The following is a 24613-nucleotide window of genomic DNA, read 5'->3' on the forward strand; positions in this document are numbered from 1 at the left end:
CTCTCCTCCAGCCAGCCTGCCACAGCTCCCTGAGATCTCCCAGGTGGCAGCTGCCTCCTCCAGACAGGTAAGGCCACCCTGTGGGGACACATGGGACCACAGGTGGTGGGAGAGGACAGAACAGGGTCCCCTGCTCCTGGCAGGCAGCCTGGGGCCTCCTGCAGCTCCTTGGCGCGGGTGTGAGGTAGAGGCTTCGTTCTCTGGAGAGTCTGGAAAGGGCAGGGAGCCCAGTGTGGCTTCCTGGGCCTCCAAGGGAAGGATTGTGCAGCTTCACCCCAGACCACTGCTCTTTCCGACCCCCACTTGCCTCCAGTCCCCACCCCACCTCAGGTGTCACCCATCCCCGCCCGACCGCCCTGGACTGAGGAGTATCTGGGGACTTCTAGATGTAAAAGCCTCCAGTCCTGGGCAAACCGGGACTAGTTGGTCACCCTGACCTCACTGTCCCCCTAACCCCCGCGCCCACTGTCTCTTTGCTCATTTCTTCCTCATCTGAAATGGTTTCTTTCTCTGTGTCCCCATTCCCTTGAACCCCTGGGACCTCAGGGCGCTCGTCTCCTGGATACTAGGGTGTGAGCAACAGCCATCAGGGATTGAATGGGCAAAGGCAGAGAGGGGGCAGGGGGCTGTGGGCAACAGGACCCTGGGCCCTGGTCCAGGCTCGGCCACCCTCGCATGCACCTCTGCCCCATCTCTCCTCCACCGGGACCCGTCCGCTCAGTCTCACCAGGCACTGTGGCTCCATCAGCTAAAATAAGGGGGAGCAGGGGAGGTGGGAGCCAAGTCCAGATCAGGATCTTGGGATGTACTGACCACCCGCTTCCCAGGAAGCCTGTTCAGGCTCAGGGTGAGGCAGAGTCAGCAGGCTGGGGGCTGGGATATGTCCACTTCCTCTGCTCTCATGGGCCTAACAAAGCAGGAGGGTGTCCTTTGGGGACTGCCACATCCCTGTCCTGCTCAGGACTGCATGACTAGGGATGAAGAGCAGTGACAGCACTCTGGGGTTCCCTGGAGCCCCAACTCTGAGGACAACAAGGCAGCAGTTACGAAAGGAAAGATGGGACCTGGGGGCAGCAGGAGCCCTAACTCCCTCCAGGGTCCCAAGAAGGGCCATCCCTTTTTTTTTTTTTTTTAATTTATATATTTATGGCTGTGTTGGATCTTCGCCTCTGTGCGAGGGCCTTCCCCAGTTGTGGCAAGCGGGGGCCACTCTTCATCGCGGCGCGCGGGCCTCTTGCTATCGCGGCCTCTCTTGCTGCGGAGCACAGGCTCCAGACGCGCAGGCTCAGTAATTGTGGCTCACGGGCCCAGTCGCTCCGCGGCATGTGGGATCTTCCCAGACCAGGGCTCGAACCCGCGTCGCCCGCATTGGCAGGCAGATTCTCAACCACTGCGCCACCAGGGAAGCCCAGGGCCATCCCTTTTATTCTGCGGTTCAGTCTTTCAGCTTCAAGAGTATTTTTTGAGCATCTACTATGTGCTAGGATCTGGGGGCTACACAGACAAATGTGTCTAGGTCCTTGACCTTGGGGACCTCAGACTTATAAACAGATCCTCTCATCATCATGTGGTCAGGGGTCCAAGAGAGGCATCCGGCCAGGATGCCTTGGAGTCCCTGAGGAGGGGTCCATAGTCTAGCTTGAGGATTCCGGGAAGGTATCTTGGAAGAAATGAGACCTAAATTGAGTCAAGAAGAGCACGGGAGTGTTGGCCAAGTGAAGACAGGTGGCGAGGGCACTGGAAAAGAAAACTAAAGGAGAAAGGAGGGACATGAGGGGAGGGTGAGAAGCAACATGTGTGGGTGGGGGGTGGCCAGGGCCAGTGAACAGTGTGGTGTTACTAGAAGCAGAGAGAGGTGGAGGTGTGTTGGGGGCAGACTGGAGAGGTGTTCAGGTGGACAGAAGGGCCAGAGAGGGAGGGGTCCAGGCTGCTGCACCAGTGGCTGGCTTTGGGGTCTGGGAGTGTTGGTGCCCTTCCTCGAGGGGGGGACAGAGGAGAGAGGGGACCAGGAGTGAGGGGGGAGCCAGTGAATTCAAGCTGAGAGAGAAGACATCACATATCCAAACCCAGGGCTGTGCTGTCGGCATTGGGACAGCATGGGACCCATATTCCGCCCAGCAGTTCAGGAGAGACTGGAGGCTGGGGAGGACCAGGGGGGCGGGCCAGAGGCATCTGCTCTGACCAACGTCGACAGGGCAGGAGCAGCTGGCAGCTACCCTTGGAGCATGAGTCCCTCTCTAGGGGCTGCCCTCCCCAGAATGCCCTTGCTCACCCCTTCCCTGTTCAAGCTGCTGGAGGTCCCCAGTCCTGATTTCTCTCTAGGGAGGGAGAGCCCCAGCTTTTTCAAGCCCCTGCTCCCCAGAGTCTCTGTTGCTTTGATGGACAAGAAGAGCCTCATCTTGTCTACACTCTGTTCCTCTTGCTATTTCCTCCTAGACTCAGAGCATGTTCCTGTGGGACTTTAAATATTTATTTATTTATTTATTTATTTGGTTGCACCGGGTCTTGGTTGTGGCAGGCGGGCTCCTTAGTTGTGGCACGCGAACTCTTAGTTGCGGCATACATGTGGGATCTAGCTTCCTGACCAGGGATCTAACCCAGGCCCCCTGCATTGGGAGCACGGAGTCTTATCCACCGCGCCACCAGGGAAGTCCCCCTGGTGGGACTTTAGAGATCACCTAGTTGTCAACTGCCCACCTCGTAGATGAAGAAACACAGCCATGTCTGTACAGCTAGTGAGGGTCAGTCTGTTTTGGTGAAAAGAGGGATGTGGATGAAGGTGGTGATTGAAATAAAACAGAAAACATTTTCCTCTTTTGTACCCAAATTGGTTCAGCTGAACCAGGAGTCCTGGGAGCCCTGGGGTCTCTGCGGGTTGAGAGATACTTCATGGAGGAGGCCCTGGCCGACAGGGACATCAGACAGCACCCAGGCACAAGGGGCTCCTACATGTGCAGTGCTGGCTATTGGCAGGTGGCCCTGATCTGCTGGAGGGGGCGCTAATCAAAGGCTGGGCAGGGAGACCTTGCCCCCAGATTCCACAATGCCAGGGAGAGGGGGTCACCCTTCAGGACTCAGAAGAGGGAGTCTACCAGCAGTAAAAAACCAGGTCATTGTTCCAAGGGGTGACTCAGAGTTCAGGTGCAAGGAGAGATTAGATAGATTCCAGCTGTCAGTGCACGGAGGTGGGGGCCACATGACCTTTCATTTATTATTCACTGATTCAAGGAGCATTCATGGAGGGCAACTCCATGCAGGGCTGGGTGGTAGGCTCAGTGGGGAATGGGGTGGCCTCCAGCCTGGGAGGGAGGGGCAGGAAACCAGGGACAAAAATAACCCGGGACAAGTGGCTCTCCTTAGCTCATCAGAATCACTGGGGAGTTTCAAAAGCACCTATGCCCCACCTCCCAAAAGGCAGAAAATAAAGTACCCAAGAATGGGCCACACCCAGGCCTAATTAAATTAGAATCCCTGGAGATATGGATACATCCTGAGCATCAGAGATCAGTGTTGTTTAAAATCTCCCTCAGCTCGGTGCTTTGTGACCACCTAGAGGGGTGGGAGAGGGAGGGTGGGAGGGAGGGAGATGCAAGAGGGAAGAGATATGGGAACATATGTATATGTATAACTGATTCACTTTGTTATAAAGCAGAAACTAACTCACCATTGTAAAGCAATTATACTCCAATAAAGATGTTTAAAAAAAAAAAAATCTCCCTAGGGAGAACGGAGCGAGAAGCGTGCTTCTCAGGGGGGAGACGGGCTTGCCAGCGCACGGATTCTTCTGAACTAAGATTCGCAATGCAGGGGGCGAACGTCCCAGTGTTTTTGTTGTTGTTGTTTAAGTTCTAATTCGTCCCCTCTCCGGTCCTGATTACTGTACTCAGTAGATTTAGATGGCATGGACTTGAAATAAAGCACCTTTGTGTTTAAAAAAAAAAAGCTCCCAAAAAAAAAAAAAAAAAAAAGCTCCCTAGGTGATTCTGATGAGCAGCTGGAGTGGAGAACACAGCTACAGGTCAAAGGAATAGAGCCATAACAGATACCATAAAAGAAGACTGGGGAGAGATTTCTTCCCGCTCAGTGGGTGGAGGGTGGTTCACGTTGGAAGGATTCACTCATTCATTCATCCATCCATCCACTCAATCACTTTAACCCACACACCCAACCAACCACCCAACTACCCGCCCATTCATCCATCTGCCCATGCACCCACTCAGCAAAAAGTGCCAACAGTGCTATATGCTGGCGATTCAGTACCGAACAAACAAACACGGTCCCACCCCATTTTGTGTGGGCCACCAGAACAGTAACTGCGGCGTGTCTGGAGCTAGCAAGAAACAGGAAACTGCTGCATACACTTTTCTTTTATTGTGGTAAAATACACAGACATAAGATTTACCATTTTAACCACTTTAAAACATACAATTCAGTGACATTCAATACATTCACAACGCTGCACAACCACTACCACTATCTAGTTCCAGAATATTTTCATCATCCCGAATGGAAACTCCATACCCACTAGGAGTCGCTCCCCATTCCTCCCTTCCTCCCAGCCCCTGACAACCACTAATCGCTTGCTATCTCTATGGATTTGCCTATTCTGGATATTTCATATAAATTCAGTCATACAATACCGGGCCTCTGTGTCTGACTTTTTTCACTGGGCGTAAAGTAGTCAAGGTTCATCCACATTGTAGTGTGTATCGTGCTTCATTCGTTTTTTCAGCTGAATACCATTCCATTGTGTGGATAGACCACCTTTTGTTGATCTGTTCATATGGACATTTGGGTTGTTTCCACCTTTTGGCAATTGTGAATAGAGCAGCTATGAATTTTATGTACAGGTTTTTGTTTGAACACCTGTTTTTTTCAAATCTTTTGGGTGCGTACACTTTTCAACCCTTATTTATTCTTTGCTTTCTTTTTAAAAAAGAAAACTCCGTATGATGTATATATATATATATATATATATATATATATATTTTTTTTTTTTTTTTTTTTTTTTTTTTTTTTTAACCAGGCATGGCTTTGATCAAAACTTTTCAGGAAGAAAAACTGTTTGGGGCTAGATCAAGAAGGGCCTTGATTGCCAGGCTAAGGAGTGGAGGGAGACTTTTTGCAGTAGGTGATGAGGGAAGGTATTTAAACAAGAATGACAAGATCAGAGCTGGGTGAGAAGGCTGGAGGGCGGGCCCCTGGCCAATCAGGGCCCAGGGTGGGGAACTTCCCCCAGGTCCCTGAGCCCTGGCCTCGGGGCATTGTCGGGAGCTGTCCCGGGCTGGGCTGTAAGAGCGGGCTGGGCTGTAAGAGCGGCACTGAAACCGAGGCATGCCCAGGTCTTCTTCTTTTTTTTTTTTTTTAATATTTATTTATTTATTTTTGGCTGTGTTGGGTCTTCGTTGTGGTGCGTGGGCTTCTCATTGCGGTGGCTTCTCTTGTTGCAGAGCATGGACTCTAGGCACGTGGGCTTCAGTAGTTGTGGCGCATGGGCTTAGTTGCTCCGCAGTATGTGGGATCTTCCCAGACCAGGGCTTGAACCCGTGTCCCCTGCATTGGCAGGCAGATTCTTAACCACTGCGCCACCATGGAAGACCCCATGTCCTCTTCTTACTCTGACACCACTTCTCCCCAGGTTCATCCGCCATGACGAAACTGAGCGCCCAGGTCAAAGGCTCCCTCAATATCACCACGCCCGGGGTGCAGATATGGAGGATAGAGGTGAGGACCTGCCTGGGCACAAAGGGGGCTCTGCAGGACTGGGGTGGACCAAGGGAAGGGAGAGCCCTGGGATTACTCGACTGTCCTCCATCCTGCCCTGCTGGCATGCGAGCCCCTGGTGCCTGTCCCCAAGTGCCATCCCCACCCCCTCCTCAGGCATCGGGCACATCCTCTTGCTCCTTTTCCTCCCCACCCTCCTCACACCCATTCTCCTTGTCAGTTTCCTCATGCCCTCTTCCTCCTGGCCTTCCTTTCCTAACTCTCCATTTGGTTAAGGGGGGCAGGGAAGCTGGGGGTCCTCGGTGGTTGACCCTCTGACCTCCCTGACCTCCCTTCCCTCCCTAGGCCATGCAGATGGTGCCTGTTCCTTCCAGCACCTTCGGCAGCTTCTTCGACGGTGACTGCTACATAGTCCTGGCTGTGAGTCGGGGATGGGCCGGGGAGGGGGCTGAGCAGAGAGCAAAGCTCACGGTAGCAACACAGAGGAAACTTGAGGCTGGGGGCAATGGGAACTGCCGCCGAACTTCACCCCAGGACAGCATTCACTGGGTGTTCCCAGCCTAGAGGTAGCTCCACAGGGTCAGAGATGTAAGAGGCTCTCCCTGCCCTTGGGCTGTGAGCTCCCAGCTGGGGTGACCATCTGTGGACTTACAGTCTTGGGGGATTTTCTGAACTGGTGGGATGTCACCCTACCTTGAGCCCATGTTCCCAAAATCCATAGTCAACTTCATTTCACCTTCTCGGTTTCTTCCACATCCTGTATTGTTAACGCATTTGTACTTTTCCTTATATTGATTAACTTTTAAAATTTAAATCAGTTTATTTAAAAACTTAATATCATTATCATGAATGGAACACAGTGTCCCGTGTCACAAACAGAAAGTAGCTATAAAATATTTCCATAATCAGGGACTTCCCTGGTGGTCCAGTGGTTAAGACATCGCATTTTCACTGCAGGGGGCGTGGGTTTGCTCCCTGGTCTGGGAACTAAGATCCTGCATGTCCGGTGGCGTGGCCAAAAAAAAAAATTCCATGATCATTTCATATATACATTTCATTGTATACCACCCAATCACCTATCAGACCTCTGATGGTCTGTGCACATCACTTTGGGAAATGCTGTAGTCCCACCAAGTTATTTCCAAGATGAGATGAGCAAGGCCCAGGTGGGGGAAGCCACTTGCCCCATGTCTCAGAGAGTCTGACAGAACTGGAGCCACGATGCAGGGCTGCTGACCACCAGTCCCATGAACTTCCCCCATGCCAAGCTCCCCTGTGGCCCAGGCCCCACGAGCTTGTGAAGCAGGGAGGCAGGGAGAGGGCTGTGGGAGCCCAGGGCCTCGGGTACACTGGACATGCCCTCTCCCTAGATCCACAAGACAGGCAGCAACCTGTCCTATGACATTCATTACTGGATCGGCCAGGACTCGTCCCAGGATGAGCAAGGGGCAGCTGCCATCTACACCACACAGATGGATGACTTTCTGAAGGGCCGGGCTGTCCAGCACCGCGAGGTCCAGGGCAACGAGAGCGAGACCTTCCGAGGCTACTTCAAGCAGGGCATTGTGTACGGAGGGGCGTGCTACAGGCTTGGGAATGGAATCAGGGCTGGGGAGGGACACCAAGGCTGGGGGGCAGACCTGGGGCTGGAAAGGGAGCCTGAGGCTGTGGGGAGAGCCCATGAGAGTAATTTTTGTTCACCTTTCTAATCTTCCACTCCCATTTCTGCTGCTGCCCTGTCCTTGGTCTTCATCTCTCTGAGTGTGTCTTTGGCTGCCGGGAGGCCATTCTGAAATTCTGTAACTCTGCATACCATGAATTTTTGTAAATCAACCCCTATTTGAATGTCCTGGAGAGCTCAGCACCAAAGGAGGCCCTCCAGGGCATCATATCAAGTCTCCCCACTGGCCAATGAGCATATGACTGCTCCTTCTTTCTCTAAAGAAACCTTTCACACTAAAATCCAGATTTCCAGCTTTTCTTGAAAAATCTGAAGTTCTGACCTCCCGGCTTTTCCCATGGAAACACATGGTCAGGAGCCAAGTTGCTACTGACCTGTAGGATAGGCCAGGATTTCTCCAGTTAGCCACAGTCCCCACCCTTCCCTTTTGTCTTGCTCTCCTTCTTTCTACACTCACAGCAGCAGTCCACTCCTTTGAGCACTTGAGGTGGTACCTCTCCTGGCTTAAGTCTGCTTGGGCTGCCATAGCAAAATACAAAAAATACAAAAACCAAAATATAGACTGGGTGGCTTAAACAACAGAAATTAGTTTTCTCACAGTTCTGGAAGTTGGAAAGTCCAAGATAAAGGTGTCGGCTGACTTGATTGCTGGTGAGGGCTCTCTCCCTGGTTTGCAGATGGCCACCCTCTCACTGTGTCCTCACATGATGGAGTGTGAGCAAGCTCTCTAGTGTCACTTCTTATAAGGGCACTAATCCAATCATGAGGTTCCCACCCTTATGACCTCACCTAGACCTCATCTAATCTATTACCTCCCAAAGGCTCCGTCTCCAAATACCATCACATCGAGGGCTAGGGCTTCAACATATGAGTTGGGAGGGGACACAATTCAGTCCATAACATCTCCCCTCTTTCCTTCATTTCAGTCCCCTGTCCTTAGAGTCCTATCTGGTCCTTCCACATTACCACATTACCATGCACCCATCTTCGCAGGGCTCTCAACAGGGCAAGAACTAGGGTGAGGTGCATGAGGCATCTAGGGTACAAACTCCAAAGAGGCACTCACTGCCAGGGTCATGCAAATTGAGGCAATAGACCGACCTTGCATGGCCCTGAGAGTGAGTGCCTCCTTGGAGTTTGTGCCCAAGGTGCCTCATGCACCTCCCTAGTCCCAGCCCCAGCCCTCAAATGGCCCCTGTGGCAACCAGGTACCCAAGATCTGGGAGAACGGGGACCTATCACACCTCCCAGCCCACTCCCTTGGGTCAGTTCACCTCTCTTCACAGGATCCGGAAAGGGGGTGTGGCTTCTGGCATGAAACAAGTGGAGACCAACTCCTATGACATCCAGCGGCTGCTACATGTCAAGGGCAAGAGGAATGTGGTGGCCGGAGAGGTGGGCATCAACCAGGGCCGTGGGCGTGGCCTCCTCTCCCCGCTCCCAGCCTGGGTGGAGAGCAGAGGCTGAGGAGGGGTGAGGGGCAGAGAAGGGGTGGGGAAGAGATGATGGGTGATGGGGGTGATGGATGGGGTCTGAGTGGGGTCTGTGCCTGCCCCATGGCTCTCCAGGTGAAGATGTCCTGGAAGAGTTTCAACCGTGGGGATGTTTTCCTCCTGGACCTCGGGAAGCTTATCATCCAGTGGAACGGGCCAGAGAGTAACCGCATGGAGAGACTCAGGGTAACCCTGCTGGTGCACCACCCCTCCCCCCAAATCCCACCCTGCCCCGACCTGCTCCTGCACCCAGCACCCAGCCTCCCTCCCAGTCAAACTTGCCAGACCGCTGCCACACCCCAAGCAGCCCCCATTTCCCCAGGCGTCTCTCCCCTGACTGTCCAGGGTACTGTGTTTGAAGGTGGATCTGAGTCTTCACATGTATGGGGAGAGCTATGCGTGTTGGAGTTCGCGTGTGTGTACCCTGGCTGATCCACTCAGGTCTAATGAGTCCCTGCTGTGTGGCAGACCCTGTGCCAAACATTGGGCATCTGGTGGTGAATGAAATGGGCAGCACCCTGCCCTGGCTCTGGCCTCCAGCTGGCCGTCCAGTGGGGAGGACAGACATGCAGGGCAATATTGGAGAAGTGAGGGGTGGGGAGTGTGACGCTGGGGGTTCTGAGAGTTCTATGAAGGCTTCTGGGGGGAAGCAGGAGAGAAGTGGCTGGCAGGGAACCTCCTAGCTCAGCCAGAGCACAAAATGAGGGCTTTGGGGAGCTTGGAGAAGAGGGCGGGTGGGTCTCATAAGACATGTTATGTGGTCAGAAGTCTGTGTGAGAGGGTTGGGTTTTGTTCTCAGTGACCGGGAGGCCGTTGAAGGTCACTCTGACTTTTGAGAAGCGAGAGGGTGTGGAGGGCTTGAGGGCACACAGGGAGCCCCTCTGGCCGTCTGGGTGAGGAGCATGGCTGGGAAGGTGGAATCATGGGACTTGCATGTCAGATTGGAGGTGACGAGAGAGGGGCAAGGCAGAAGTCAAAGGCTGTGCTTTTTGTGGGGATGGATGGAGTCCCATTTCCTGAGATGGGAAGATCAAGAAGCAACAGAGTTGGGAAGAAAATCAAGAGTTCGGTTTGGGACATCTTAAAATGGGGTTATCATGGGAGTTGGAGAAATAGGATGAAAACAGAGAGCTGGGCTGGAGACAGATATGGACCTGAGCAGAAGACTTGGGACTGGGTGAGAGGGCCTGGAGGGGAGTGGAGAGAGAAGGGGACCGGGGTGGAAAGGCCAGTAACTGAGTAGTAGACGTTGGGCAGAGGAGGGTAAGCCAGCCCTGTGTGTGAGTGTGTGTTTGGACATCTGTGTGAGCACATGAGAGACTGCTGTGTGTATGTGTGAGTGTGTGTGTTTGGGCGTATGTGTGAGCACATACATGAGCCTCTGTGTGTATGCATGCACGCACGTGTGCACGCATGTGTGTGTGTGTGGGGGTGTGTGTGTACATGGCTTTGGGGCAAAGAGACCGAGGACTGTGATCTTCAGGGCTCACCTCTTATGCAAAACTGTGAAGTAAAATCACAAATTTCAAACAATGTCAAAAACGAAGGCCCAGCAAGTCCCCTCCAGACCCTCTCCTGCCCAAGAGGAAACCTGCTCTTCCTGGGATTTTTGCCTGGTTTCCTCACATGCACCTAAAAAGCCTGGTCCCCCATCAAAAGGGAAGGGCCGGGCAGGTGCCTCCCCCTTGGCACTGCTGTAGGGGGCTGGGCTCTCCAGGTGTGGTTTGGGGTGGCAGACACTGCCCTGTCCCCTGCCCCCCGCCAGCCTTCACGGGTCCCGGGGCCTCCCTGCAGGGCATGACCCTGGCCAAGGAGATCCGAGACCAGGAGCGGGGTGGGCGCACCTACGTGGGCGTAGTGGACGGGGAGAACGAGAAGGCCTCGCCGCAGTTGATGGAGATCATGAACCACGTGCTGGGCCAGCGGACGGTGCTGAAGGCCGCCGTGCCTGACACGGTGGTGGAGCCGGCACTCAAGGCCGCCCTCAAGTTGTACCAGTGAGTGCCCGGTTGCCTCTGGGCTCCTCTTGACCCTGGGGGACTTCCTGGGGGAGGATTCCCCAGGTGAGGGCCCGGGACCCCCCTTGTCTATGCCTCACGTTTGTCCTGCAGCGTGTCTGACTCAGGGGGAAACGTGGTGGTCAGAGAAGTCGCCACACGGCCGCTCACCCAGGACCTGCTCAGTCACCAGGTGAGAGGGCCTGGAGGCCGCCCCCAGCCCCAACTCCCATCACCCCCCTGCCCGCCGCCTGCCCACTCTCCCCCAAGTAGGAGCGGCGCCAGGGGCCTGGGCTGGTTGTGGAGGAGGGGGTGGCATGTGAGGGAAGGCGACCTCGTGTGCCTGCCGCTCCCCTAGCCCGGCACCGAGGGCGCCCTCAGGCTCTCACCCTGCGTCCTTCTCTCCCGCCTCCAGGACTGTTACATCTTGGACCAAGGGGGCCTGAAGATCTACGTGTGGAAGGGGAAGAATGTCAATGCCCAGGAGAAGAAGGAAGCCATGAGCCAGGCACTGGTGGGCCTGGGCGTCAGGGAGGAGCACTTGGAGGAGAAGGCAGAGAAGCCAACTCCAGCAGGGAGAGGGCAGCGGGGTCAGGGCCAGGCACAGCCCCAGGCAGAGGCCAGGGAAGGCTCCGAGCCTGATTTAGCTCCAGGGGATCTGGATATCTGCTCTGTAGCCGTCTTGGTGGGTCTCTGCATGCTGCATAGCCAACCACCCGGCAACCTGGGGGCCTCTGCAGAATGCGGGCTCCCACCTCCAGCTTGGCTGGGACAAGGGAGGGAGAAATGGAGGCTGGCCTTCCTACAAGAGGGGGTTGGGTCAGCACGGTGCTAAGGCCAAGTCAGAGTTTGGGGTCACTGTAGGAGTTGGAGTCAGTCATTCTAACTGGCTTGGGGTCAGCGTTGGATTGGGGGTGGGGTTCAAGGTCGGAGATGGAGGCTGGGATCAGGTTTGGGTCAGATTTGACCTTGGGGTTGGGGTCAGAAGTGGGTTTTGAGGTTAGTAGTGGATTCAGGGTTGAGGTCAGAGCTAGGTTGGAGGTGGTGTCGAGTTTGGAGTCTGGTTTGGCCTTGGGGTGGGGGTCAGAGCAGGGTTAGGTTTGGGGTCAGCTTTCACTAGGGGGTGGGGACTGGGGGAGGGACACAGGCCCAGCCACCTCCTTCTCTTCCCAGAACTTTATCAAAGCGAAGCAATACCCACCGAGCACGCAGGTGGAGGTGCAGAATGATGGGGCCGAGTCAGCCGTCTTTCAGCAGCTCTTCCAGAAGTGGACAGTGCCCAACCGGGCCTCAGGCCTGGGCAAAACCCATGCCGTGGGCTCCGTGGGTGAGGGTTGGCCCGAGGCAGGGTGGGACCAGAAGCCGGGAGCGGGGCCCGGAGAGCACAGACCTGTCTCCTGCCCTCCTTCCTGAACACGCCTCTTTCATGTGTGCTTTCACCCTGGGTCTGGACTCCCCAGGTGGGGTGGGGACACAAAGGGACTTGGAGAAACTCAAGAGTTGTCACAAAAATGGAGCTGAGAACAGCCTGACTTTCATTTGGAGTGGGGTTGGGTCTCTCTGGAACCCAGAAAACTTTAGTCTCCTGGACAATATTTGCTGAGGGCAAGCTCCGTGCCAGGCACCTGGGGGAGGAGAAAAGGGTTGTCCTTTCTCTGGCTGCTCTGGGAGGCCCCGGTGAAGCATGAGCCTTACTGGAGGGAGATATGGTTCTGTGTTATAACTCTGCCACTCTCTAGCTGCATGACCTTGGGTCAGCTACTGAATCTCTCTAGCCTCAGTTTCCTCATCTGTAAAATGGGTCTAAGAATTGTAGCTTCCACTCAGGGCTGTTGTGAGAACCTGGGGGAACTCAGCTGGTGACACTGGGTATCATGATTCCCCCTCACTCCAGCTAGGGTGGAACAGGTGAAGTTTGATGCCACGTCCATGCACGTCCAGCCTCAGGTGGCTGCCCAGCAGAAGATGGTCGACGATGGGAGTGGGGAGGTGCAGGTATGGCAAGGGAGGAGGGAGGCCCGGGATGGGTGGGGAGGGTTTGGCAGAGCCTGTCCTGGACCTCACACTAGCCTGCTACCCACCCCAGGTATGGCGCATTGAGGACCTAGAGCTGGTGCCTGTGGATTCCAAGTGGCTCGGCCACTTCTATGGGGGCGACTGCTACCTGCTGCTCTACACCTACCTCATTGGCGAGAAGAAGTACTACCTGCTCTACATCTGGCAGGTCAAGCCCCACCCCACCCTGTCCAGAGCATAGCCAGCTCAGCTCCCCCTCCACTATACCCATGCCAAGTGGCCATTGCACTTGAATTGAATATCTCTGGTGATGGGGATTTCACCCCTTTTCTATCTTGGAACTGCTTTGGCTGTGAGATCCCACTGACACTGAGTATCCCCACTCACAACCCCTTCCCCTTTTGATTCTCTGAGTCTCTCTTCCAACTCCCATTCCCTCTATCTGCTCTGACTGTGGGTTTCTATGTCCAGATATGAGGGAGCAGGGAGATGCTTGGGTGCTGGGGTTGAGTGGTATGATAGCCATGGTGTTTCCCTGAGAAAGGTGCAGTAAGCAGGAGAGGAGGTTTGGGGTCAAGGTGGGTCAAGGGTGGACTGGGGCTGGAAAAAGATTAGGTGTGGGGCTGGGATCAGAACCGAGGTCTGGGTCAGGTGGGGATTTGGGCTGTGTCCAGGGTGGGGCTTGGTGGGGAAGACAGTTGGTTTTGGGGCCGGGCAGAATTGGGGATGGAGTTGTGGCTAAGGCTGGGGACAGAGTCAGAATCGGGGGCTGTCCTCATCCTACCCCTTCCATCCTGCTCATCCCCAGGGCAGCCAGGCAAGCCGGGATGAAATCACAGCCTCGGCCTATCAAGCGGTCATCCTGGACCAGCAGTACAACAGTGAACCAGTCCAGATCCTGGTCCCGATGGGCAAGGAGCCACCTCACCTCATGTCCATCTTCAAAGGACGCATGGTGGTCTACCAGGTGTGGCTGCTGGACCGGGGTGCCTGGCAGTACCGGCAGCTGAGGCGGGGTGGGCATCCAGGAGATGGGGAAGGGGACATGGGGTGGTAGCAGGGCTAGGGTGAAGCCCATTCTCCCTAGGAGAGGATTGTTTGAGGCTCCATCATCTATGTGGAATGGTAATAGAAACAGCAATTCAGTATTTTAAAAAATCCTTTTGATAAACACTTAGCACATACAGGTACTGTTTCTCTCTACACCCCTACTCCTTGGGCCCTCTCCATGAAAAAAGAAGTTATTTTGGCTGGATCTGCCTAACGATGGACCTGTCTAAAATGCACTGGTGCCTTCTGACATAATGAAATAGCCATCTCTTGCATTCCTTTAAGCAATAATCTGGTTATTGAGCACTTACTAAGCATACAGCCCTCTGCAAAGCGCCAAGGGGGAGAAAAATGCCATGCTAATGCTGTTTACCATCTTGTTGGGCAACCAGTGAACCAACAGCCCAAGGCACTGTGTGCTTAAATGCCAGAAATATGTTGCATTCAAAGGGGAGCATGCATACAGTAATCAGGGAATAGGCATAAAGTCCATGATGGAAAGGGGGTTTGGAGGAGGTCTTGACATTGGGGTCAGAGTTGAAGAGCTCAGCAGAGGTAAAACGAGGGCATGCGATGCAGGGGCACAGCCAGTACAAAGGCCCAGAGGAAGGGCCCCGTGGCGAACAGTGAGAAACTGGCCAAGCTAAATGGAGGGTTTGGAGAGAGCTGAGAGTGACTCTCGAAAGGAAGTTTCCACCTTCAACATCAAGGGCCGCGCTGAAAGCTGGGCTCTAGTCTGTAAGCCGGATGAAGGTTTCAGGCAGGGAAACACCCATGACCAAAGCAGTGTTTTGGAAAGACTATAGTCTGGTGATGGTGTAGAGGACCAGGAGGGGCAGCAGACCCACCCAACCTCTGTCGCCCCTCTAATCTCCCATCACCTTTACTAAGGTACTCCTGCCCCTCTCTCCCTGCAGGGAGGCACCTCTCGGGCTAACAGCGTGGAGCCTGTGCCCTCCACACGGCTGTTCCAGGTCCGGGGGACCAACACCAACAATACCAAGGCCTTTGAGGTCCCAGCCCGGGCCACCTCCCTCAACTCCAATGACGTCTTCATCCTCAAGACCCAGTCTTGCTGCTACCTGTGGTGTGGGAAGGTGTGTGCAGGGTCCAGCGGCCTCCCCCTCCCCGCGTGTGTCTTGGCGGTCCCCCAGCCTCAGAGCAGCCTCCCCGTGTGGGTCAGGGCAGGGGCCTCTGGCCAGGTAGGTCCCGCTCACTGGTTTCCCTGATTGATGCCTCTAGCCCTGCCTCGCTCCTCCGCGGCGCTGGGTCTGGCCATCCTGATTCTCTGCCTCTGTGTCCGAGTAGGTCTTTCTCATTCTGTTTGTCTCTGGACACCCCTGTCTGTCCCCGTGTTGCTCTGTCTTTATGTCTTGGGCTCTCTCACTCTCCCTGTGCCTGTAGCTGCCTCCCCATTTGTCTCTGTCAGGAGGACTCAGTCTCTTGGAGACTTCCTCCCGCCCAGTAGGAGTGCAGACTCTCTTGTCTCCTCTGCCATCCTTTGGAGCATCAAGGACAGAGGAGAGGTTGGGACAGCTGCCCCTGCCTGGGCCGTGTGCGTGGGCCCCTGATCCAGGAGAACCTCCCAGACCCGGGAGCTCTGGGCCAGTGAATGTGGTGGAAGGAGGGGGAGGCGTGGCACTGGAGATGCGCTCCCCCAGCACAGCCGACCCCCCCTTTTCCCAGGGCTGTAGTGGGGACGAGCGGGAAATGGCCAAGATGGTTGCTGACACCATCTCCCGGACCGAGAAACAAGTGGTGGTGGAAGGGCAGGAGCCGGCCAACTTCTGGATGGCCCTGGGCGGGAAGGCCCCCTATGCCAGCACCAAGAGGTAACTCCCAGGTCCCTCGACCGCCAGCTCACTTTCTGAAGCTGGAGAGCCTCCCAGCACCTCCACCCGCATGGCCCAGAGCCTGCAGCAGGTATGGATTGAGAACTCTGTGTGCCAGGCTCTCAGGGCTGCCAGGTGAGTAAGGGGCAGCCCAGGCCCTTGGAGCCTCTCAGGCACTGGGGCTGTGTCTGTGCTGCTTACCATGGAATGCCTGGGGCCTGGTGGGGGTATTTCCACAGCCATAGGAGGCAGCTCAAAGAGAGGGGCAGGGCTATAGGTGTGCCCTTTGGGAAGAAGATGCCAGGGTCCCAGCAGCTCCTGTCCTTCCATGCTGCCACAGGACCCAGATGCTGAGGAACACAAGCTGTAAACCCTCTTTTTCTAAGGAAGGTCCATGATCCACTATTCCCCAGTTCAAAAGCAAAAGGGCATGTACTACAGTAGCAGCAGGAGGAATAGAGGGAAGATATCAGGAAGAACTTCCTAACAGGACTATAGAAGAGCCACTGAAATGTATGTCCTGGAAGATTGGTGGGAATTTCTCCCTTGGAGAGCTCCTGGACTCTTGGGAGAATGCAGGACCTTTTGTGTGATCAGAAGAAAGAGCATTTTCCTAGGAGACAGGCTTTCCAATGTGCTCTCCTCTCTACCTTGCAGGCTGCAGGAGGAAACCCTGGTGATCACTCCTCGGCTCTTTGAATGTTCCAACCAGACCGGGCGCTTCCTGGCCACAGAGATCCCTGACTTCAATCAGGATGACTTGGAAGAGGATGATGTGTTCCTGCTAGATGTCTGGGACCAGGTAGGTTTGAGGGCTGGGGACCTCCCTTCCCGCCACCTCAATCCCCAGAACCAAGAAATAGTGGCTTTAGGGATAGGTAAGGTTTGACGTTTTCTTGACTCCCATATACGTTCTCCCTGGGAGTGGTGTTATGAGCCTAAGAAAGAAGAAGGCAAGTAGAGAGGAACATGCCTGGAGGGACTGCAGGGCAGGATGTATTCTTCTCCCAAAGTCCAATTCATTTCATGAGGCAGAGGAGTGTATTTGAGGGTCTTTGGCTCTGGAGAGGTTGGGAGTCACACATCTGCAGAATATCTAAGTAGAGGGCATCTGTCCAACCTCCATTTCCAGAGGCAAAATCAAGGCCTGATGGGGCCTGCCCAAGGTCAGGGTCCACTTCTGGACATCTGAGCCTGGGGGAGCCGAGGGAGCACAGAAAGGACTGACTCTGGGATGCTCCACAGGTCTTTTTCTGGATTGGAACGAATGCCAATGAGGCCGAGAAGAAAGCTGCAGCCACCACGGTGCAGGAATACCTCAAGACCCACCCCAGTGGCCGGGACCCCGAGACCCCCATCATTGTGGTGAAGCAAGGACACGAGCCCCCCACATTCACGGGCTGGTTCCTGGCTTGGGATCCCTTCAAGTGGAGTGTGAGTGGCCCCAGCCCACCTGCTCCTTCCAGCCCAGTGCATCCTTCATGGCACATCGAGGGCAGGGTGGACTCCTGGCTTTTCTGTTCATTGTGATAGACGACCTGTGATATATCTGTAAAGGGGTTGGGGAGGCTTAGAATAAACAGTAAGGCTGCAGCAAGACCATTAAGGCCCCTGGTGAGGGAGAAGAAAGGAAATCTATCAAAAACCTAGGCTAATGACAGTGTCTTTCTTGTGCACTAGATTTAGCTCAAAGCTCTTGGACATTATTGGTAAGAGCTGTACTGATTATTTAAATGCAAATTAATTAAAATTTGCATTCAAATTGATTAAAGAATTGATTTCTTTAAAATTGGAGAATTGATTTCTCACTAAATTAATGAATTAAAGAATTAAAATTAAAGAACTGATTTCTCACTAGTCACATGTGGCTGGTGGGTACCATATTGGACAGCACAAAAAAAGAACATTTCCATCATCATTGCAGAAACTTCTATGCGACAGCATTGGTGGGTCCTCTGAACATGTCAGTTCTAAAGGAAAGTGTTTAAAGACGGATGTCTCCTGGCACTAAATTCTAAGCAAATAGATGTCTCCTGGTCCTATCTGTGGTCCTTACCTGAGGGACAGTGAATCAGATTTCCACAGGATTTTCTAAACTGGTCTCAGATAGAAGCAGAGGGCAGCTCCTCAAAATGGAACCCCAGTGAATGTTCTCTGAAGGAAGGAGGAAGGCTAAGGTAGAATGAATGTTGACCTGGTGGCTTTGGGTACATGAAATTGACACAACAGATGAGATTAGGGAAACAAAGCTTAGATTAATTTCCTCAAATGTGTTTAAACAAATTCAGTGTTTGATGAGCTAAGTTTAGTCTTGATGATGGATTCAAATAAATCTCAAGGCTGCACACCTAGATGCCAGAACTTCTCAAACCCAGGTCAGTGTCCCAAGTCAACAACTCTGGCAGATCTTCCCCCACCTCAAGTCTGTGCTGGCGTCTCTCACAGACTCATTCATTCACTCACTCAATCATTTATTCATTCACTCATTCATTCAGTCAGCATAACTGGAGCTCATAATGCGCCATGCTTGCTGCCAGGCCCTGGGGATGTGGAGATGGGGCTCCCCATGGAGCCAAGGTCCCCTCTACTCCCTTCACTCCTCCGTGGTAGGGTCCCCTCCAGGCTCTGAGAGGAGCCCCCCAGTTCTCCAGGACCTCTCAGTCCCCCAGAGCCTACACAGTGTGGGCAGGGGTCTCAAGATTGTGCGACTGCTCAGACCCCGAGGGTGGGGAAAAATCGTACTTTCCATCCCCATGTTGGGCCAAGCAGGGCAAACAGCCCCCTGCCCCAGCCTGTTACCCGTCAGCCCTTCGTGCTCATCCTTACCATCCAACCTCCTTTTTCAGGGACATCCTCCAGCCTCCCCCTGAGCTTCCTCATCTCCTTCTCACCCCCGGGCCCTAGGCCAGCCTTCTTTCAAAGCCTGAAGGAAAATATTCTTCTGTCTCCTCTGCTGAGACCCAGGTCTAATTTGTTACTTACTTTACTTGCAGAACGCCAAATCCTATGAGGCCCTGAAGGCGGAGCTTGGAAACTCTGGAGACTGGGGCCAGATCATTGATGTGAGCACGGGGCAGTTGGCGGTGGCCATTGACAATGGTCAGACCCGTGAGAGCCGAGAAAGCTCCACGGAACATGCCAGGGTCCTCTGCTTCCTTCCCACTGTTCCCTCCCACTTCTCCTAGTTCTTCTTGCTGTTTAACTTCAATGCCTCTAGCTGTTTTGTCTCCTCCATTCCCTGGTGAAATGGCTCCCAAATTTTATCATGCATAAGAGTCTGGCTGATGGGGAACTAGGGGATGGGGGAAGCTCATTAAAATGCAGATTCCAAGGTCCCACTTCCCAAAATTCTGGTTTGTAGAGTTGGGCTGAGACCTAGTAATATGTGTATTTTTCACAAAGGGCCCAGGTAATTTGATGCAGTTAGTCCGCAGATCACACTTGGGGAAATAGTGACTTCTCTACTATCATCATCCTGGTGATCCCTTCTCTGGGTAGAATAACCTTTTCCTTCGATGTTTCAGTTAGTTCATGGAAATGTGTTCCGCCTACAGGCCTAAGATGTGGAAATATGAAATCAAAGAAGTTCACAGGCTTGCAGGCAAAACAAGACCAAGTAGACTCTGCAGAAGTGTGTCCAGAACATGAGAGCAATTTCCCAAGCACGCTGGGGTTATCAGCAGATAACATGTGTGGCTCCTCAGCCTCACCCGCCGGCTGGGAACCCTGTGGCACTCAATAAACCCTTCTTGGTTGACGGATGGTGCAGACGGGAAAGCGTAGATAGATAGGTCAAGGCTAAGTGAATTTACGGATGACAGTTTCACAACAGATAAGAGAAAGAGGGTCATAAATGTCCAAGGTAGACCTCGAACATCAGGGTAGCCATGGAGAAGTTCATAAGTCATAGAACAAAACAGTCATCTTACACCAACTGGCTTTGGCTGAATACAGACCGCCAAGCTTTAGCTCATGGGTCCTGTCCAAAGTGCCATGTTTTTATGAGTGTGTGTATGTGCGTGTGGACAGTGGGAGGTGCGGGTCATGGAAGGCTTCTTCTTTTTTTTTTTTTTTTGGCCACACCACGAGGCTTACGGGATCTTAGTTCCCTGACCAGGGATTGAACCCGGGCCCTTGTCAGTGAAAGCGCCGAGTCCTAACCATTGGACCGTCTGGGAATTCCCATGGAGGGCTGCTTGAAGGAGGTCCCCTAGGGTCAGTGTTGACTTCAGAGAAAAAGGCAGCCTGGAAGGCAGCCACCAACCAGCTGAACTGACAGTGTTTTCCTTTTCTTCCCTAGGAGCTCGCAAACCCTAAACTAGACGTGTTCAACGCTAACAGCAATATCAGTTCTGGGCCTCTACCCATCTTTCCCCTGGAGCAGCTGGTGAACAAGCCTGTGGAGGAGCTTCCCGAGGGCGTGGATCCCAGCAGGAAGGAGGTGGGTCAGACTCTGAGGAGGACGAATCTGATTTAGTCAGAGATTTCCTTCTGAAAGGTGAACGGGAATTATTCAGGCAGAGTGGGTTACTCTTGGAGACGGGAACAGTATACACAAAGCCCAGAAGTAGGAAGTAAACACAGCTCGGGCGAAAGGATGAGGTAGCCAGAGCAGCGGGGGGTGTGGAGCTGGGGAGGGGCGGCTGATAGCTGGGGAGGGGCAGGGGGCTGGGCAGTGCCTTCTACGCCAGGCTAGGGGTGGGCGGTGTCCATTCTAAAAAATCAAGGGGAACCATTTTGGTGAAGCAGGGGAGTGGCAGACAGGCTTACGCTTTTCAAAGACCACTCTAGTTGCTCAGTGAAGAATGGACTGGAAGGTGGCCAAAGCAGCAGCCACAAGTCAGGCTGAGAGGTAGACGGGAGCCTAGAATAGATGGTGGCAGGTGGAGGTGGGGGTGGGTGGAGGGAAGGAGAGGGTTTAGGGAAATATTTCGGAGGTTAAATCAACAACACTTGGTAATGACCGGATAAAGGTTGTGAGAGGGGAAAGTTGTGTCATTTTCTGAGATAAAAATCCTGGGTCAGACCCAGCTTAGAAGGGGACAATCATGAGTTTAGTGGCAGCCATGTCGTTTGCAGCACCCAAGAGACATCCTGGTTGAAATACATGTTTGGCGGGCTGGCAATTCAGAGGAGCACCGGGGAGGAGACTCATTGGCACAGGGTCCATCAGTTAGCTGCAGCTGCTGTCTGTGTGGACCACTTGTGGGAGAGAGTTTGGCAAGAAGGGCTTGTTAAAAAACATATTTCTGGACTTCCCTGGTGGTCCAGTGGTTAAGACTTTGTGCTTCCACTGCACGGGGCACGAGTTTGATCCCTGATCAGGGAAGTTCCGCATGCCATGCGGTGCGGCCAAAAAGAAGAAGAAAACAAAACCCACATTTCTAGTATTCATTCCCACTTCATGAACATCTAAAATAGACTGCAAATCTAGCCTGAGAGGGTACTGAGAGAAGAGAAGATTTACTCTGTGTATAATAAACCATAAAGAAGTCTTAGAGAAAAATTAATGAATCTACAGAAGTGAGATGACTATTTTCTCCAGGAACATCTGAGTCTGTTATGGGTTTGGGCCCGATATATGCATAAGTGTATTGTTTCCAGAACATTGGATCCTGCCCGTCACCTTTAGAACCCTTTTGTGCATTCTCTCCCATATCCACCAATGTGTCCTCACTGTAAAATTGGGATGATCCCAATATCATATAATATTATATTATTCATAATAATGTTACAAATATTATTATTTGCCCAGCCCCTGGTACATAGGAAGTGTTCTATACATGTAGGCTGTTATTATCGTTGCTTGTTCTGCACCTGAGAAAACTCAGACCCAGAGCGGGGAAGTGACTTGCCTAATGTGATGTAACTAGTCAGTAGCAAAGTCAGAGCAAGAATCAGGTCTTCTGAGTCCCGCTGTTACTGTCATATCATGTAGCACAGAAAAAGTATTTCTAAATGGAAGGGCAGCCAATATAATTGAACCAGGTGATTAAAAGGAGGCTAAATATTGACAATATATTTTGTTGGTAAGGCTGTGGAGAAATTATATTATTCTGTTGGTGTGAGGGCAGAATGTTACAACCCCTGTAGAGGGGAATTTTGCAATATCTAACAAAGTTAAATATGCATCTATTTTAAAAAATGGAAGCTAAGTAGATTGCTAATTTTGAATATAACAAACAGAATCAAGACAACCCCACCATGGTAGAAGCAGTCTAAAAAGTCTTAGATTCTTTTTAAAAAATCAGTTTTTAAAAAATCAGTTGCTGCTGATTTCTTTTTTTAATTGTGGGAGTAGCGTGGATTCTTGCAGCAGTGCTGTGAGCTCCATGCCAAGTGGGGAGAGTGGACAAGCTCTCTGGCTGCTCCAGACGTAGAGGCAGCAGCAAGGGGGTAATCTGTTTGAGTACCAATGAGTAAACCACAGAGAGGCGGATGTGGGCATGGGTGAGGCCAGTAATCAGCTGGTAGGACTGCAGGGTTCAAGAACAGGACCAGTGGAAAGATTCAAGTCCACTGGGATGGGCAGTCTCTGCCCTCTAGCCTGGGGGTCAGAGTCCAAAAGTCTCAACCAAGCTGCAGAGCCAGCTTGGGTGGGACAGAGAGAGGGCACCTAAGGCACTTGCAGACCATCGAGACGGCAGCCACAGCTGTGAGGGACCTTCTTCCAAAACAAGGTGCTCCACTGCCCTGCCTGGGGGAGTGGGGAGGCCTCCCAGGAGCCTTGAGCAGAAAATGCGCAGAGGTGGGATGACAGGTTAGAAAACTGGGGCTTCAGATCCACTTGAGCTTGAAATCCATCTACAGGTGTTTACCAAGAAGCTCTTCAGTTCAGGGCTCTCTGAGGGAGTCAAAAAAACATTTTCCAGGGCAATCCTACATAGCAGAACAGCCCAAGATTGAAAAGAAACCCACTGCTCTCACCCCGGCTCTGGCCCCTTCTGGTGCCTGGGGGAGCAGAGCTGGAGGTGGGAGATGCTCTTTTCTAACAATTTGAATTTGGGGTTCTTACTTGAGTATGCCTTGAGGATACTGGCCAGCTCCCAGCAGTTTCACTACTATATCATGTTTGAACTGGGAGCAAAGGTCATTTCAGTCTTAAGGCTGAAGAGACCCAAGGTCTAGAAAGGTGACTCCCAGTCGTGATTTTCAAACCAAGAGTGAAAAAGTAGAATTTCGCTGTCTAATCTTCTAGATTATCCACAGGATGAGAGAAGCTGGAACATGTCATTTACCCAAATATTTTGTTTCCCACTCAATAGCTAGGCAAAATTTGACTCTAAATCTGTTTCGTGGCTTTCCTAGCTTCTTTTCTTAGCATCTTTCCCCTCACCTCAGTTGTACCCCTGCTGCTACCTGCCACCATCTCTAAGCAAAACCTGTTCCCACAAAATAATGGCTGATGCATTCACAGTGGAATATAGAAGACTGGTGAGGTTTAACCAGGAACATGTTGCCTTTTAACTAGGAACAAACCTAGAAGCCAAGAGAGATGAAGATAACTATAATGGTAAAATTCAGTCACCTGTGAGCACAGTAGTATATACTTTGCCAGTCTGGGAGGGAAAGATGACCTTTACAGGATCCCTGAAATCACTCAGGAAAGGGGGTGAGTGTGGTGCAGTGGAGCATGTATTGGGATCAGATGACCTTAACTTTCTTTTTTTTCCCTTTTTTTAAAATTATGGTGAAATATACATAATATAAAATTTACCATCTTAGCCATTTTTAAGTGTACAGCTCAGTGGCATTAATAAACACATTCACATCATTGTGCAACCATCAACCCTGCCCATCTCCAGAACTTTTTCATCTTCCCAAACTGAAACTCTGCACCCATTAAACAACTCCCCCATCACCACTCCTCCCCCAGCCCCTGGCACCCACCATTCTGCTTTCTGTCTCTATGGGTTTGGCTCCCCTAGGAACTGCATGTGAGTGGGCTCATACAGCATGTGTCTTTATGTGATGGGCTTATTTCACTCAGCACAGTATTCTCAAGGTTCATCCATGTTGTAGCAGGTGTCAGAATTTCCTTCTTTTTTAAGGCTGAATAATGTTCTGTTGTATTTATATACCACTTTTTGCTGATCTATTCATCTGTCAATGGACACTTGGGTTACCTCCACATTTTAGCCATCGGGAATAATGCCTGCTATGAACATGGCTGTACAAATCTCTCTTCAAGACCCTGCTTTCAATTCCTTTGGGTATATACCGAGAAACAGATTGCTGGGTCATATGGTAATTCTTGAGGCATACCGTACCGTTTTCCATAGTGGTTCCCAGCAATGCACAAGGGTTCCAGTTTCTCTACGTTCTTGCCAACACTACCGTTTCCTGTTTTTGTTTTGTTTTCATTTTTGTTTCGTAATAGCCATCCTAGTGACCATGAAGTAGTATCTCATTGCAGTTTTGGTTTTTGTTTCCCTAATGATTAGTGATGTTTAGCGTCTTTACATGTGCTTATTGGCCATCTGTATGTTGTCTTTGGAGAAATGTCTAATTAAGTCCTTGTCCATTTTTTAAAAAAATTAATTTATTTATTTTTGGCTGCATCATCAGAAAATAGTTGCAAGTCATCAGGTATATGACTTGCAACTATTTTCTTCCATCTGTGTGTAGTCTTTTTTTTCCCCAGGCATGTTTGTTTATTTATTTATTTGCTGCACTGCACAGCATGTGGGATCCTGGTTCCCCAACCAGGGATCGAACCCGTGCCCCATGCATTGGGAGCGCAGTCTTAACCACTGGACCACCAGGGAAGTCCCTGTGTGTCGTCTTTTTTTTAAATTTATTTATTTATTATTTATTTAT

General features: G+C 52.1%; 1 protein-coding gene across 1 annotated transcript in view; it reads left to right on the top strand.

Annotated features, from left to right (window-relative positions):
* The window catches only part of VIL1 (villin 1), a 26750-nt gene continuing 2137 nt past the window's right edge, over window positions 1–24613 (top strand). The window contains exons 1-19 of the mRNA XM_036859073.1: window positions 1–67; window positions 5639–5724; window positions 6070–6144; window positions 7095–7291; window positions 8692–8800; window positions 8974–9084; window positions 10693–10895; window positions 11010–11088; window positions 11311–11409; window positions 12069–12222; window positions 12790–12890; window positions 12982–13119; window positions 13720–13878; window positions 14879–15058; window positions 15648–15793; window positions 16451–16595; window positions 17039–17227; window positions 18787–18855; window positions 20094–20234. Coding sequence (XP_036714968.1) covers window positions 5650–5724; window positions 6070–6144; window positions 7095–7291; window positions 8692–8800; window positions 8974–9084; window positions 10693–10895; window positions 11010–11088; window positions 11311–11409; window positions 12069–12222; window positions 12790–12890; window positions 12982–13119; window positions 13720–13878; window positions 14879–15058; window positions 15648–15793; window positions 16451–16595; window positions 17039–17227; window positions 18787–18855; window positions 20094–20234 — 2370 coding nt within the window. The 5' untranslated portion in view covers window positions 1–67; window positions 5639–5649. The remainder of the gene's footprint in view (window positions 68–5638; window positions 5725–6069; window positions 6145–7094; window positions 7292–8691; window positions 8801–8973; window positions 9085–10692; window positions 10896–11009; window positions 11089–11310; window positions 11410–12068; window positions 12223–12789; window positions 12891–12981; window positions 13120–13719; window positions 13879–14878; window positions 15059–15647; window positions 15794–16450; window positions 16596–17038; window positions 17228–18786; window positions 18856–20093; window positions 20235–24613) is intronic.

The sequence above is a fragment of the Balaenoptera musculus genome, chromosome 7, assembly GCF_009873245.2.
Source record: "Balaenoptera musculus isolate JJ_BM4_2016_0621 chromosome 7, mBalMus1.pri.v3, whole genome shotgun sequence".
In the NCBI taxonomy this organism is placed as follows: Eukaryota; Metazoa; Chordata; class Mammalia; order Artiodactyla; family Balaenopteridae; genus Balaenoptera; species Balaenoptera musculus.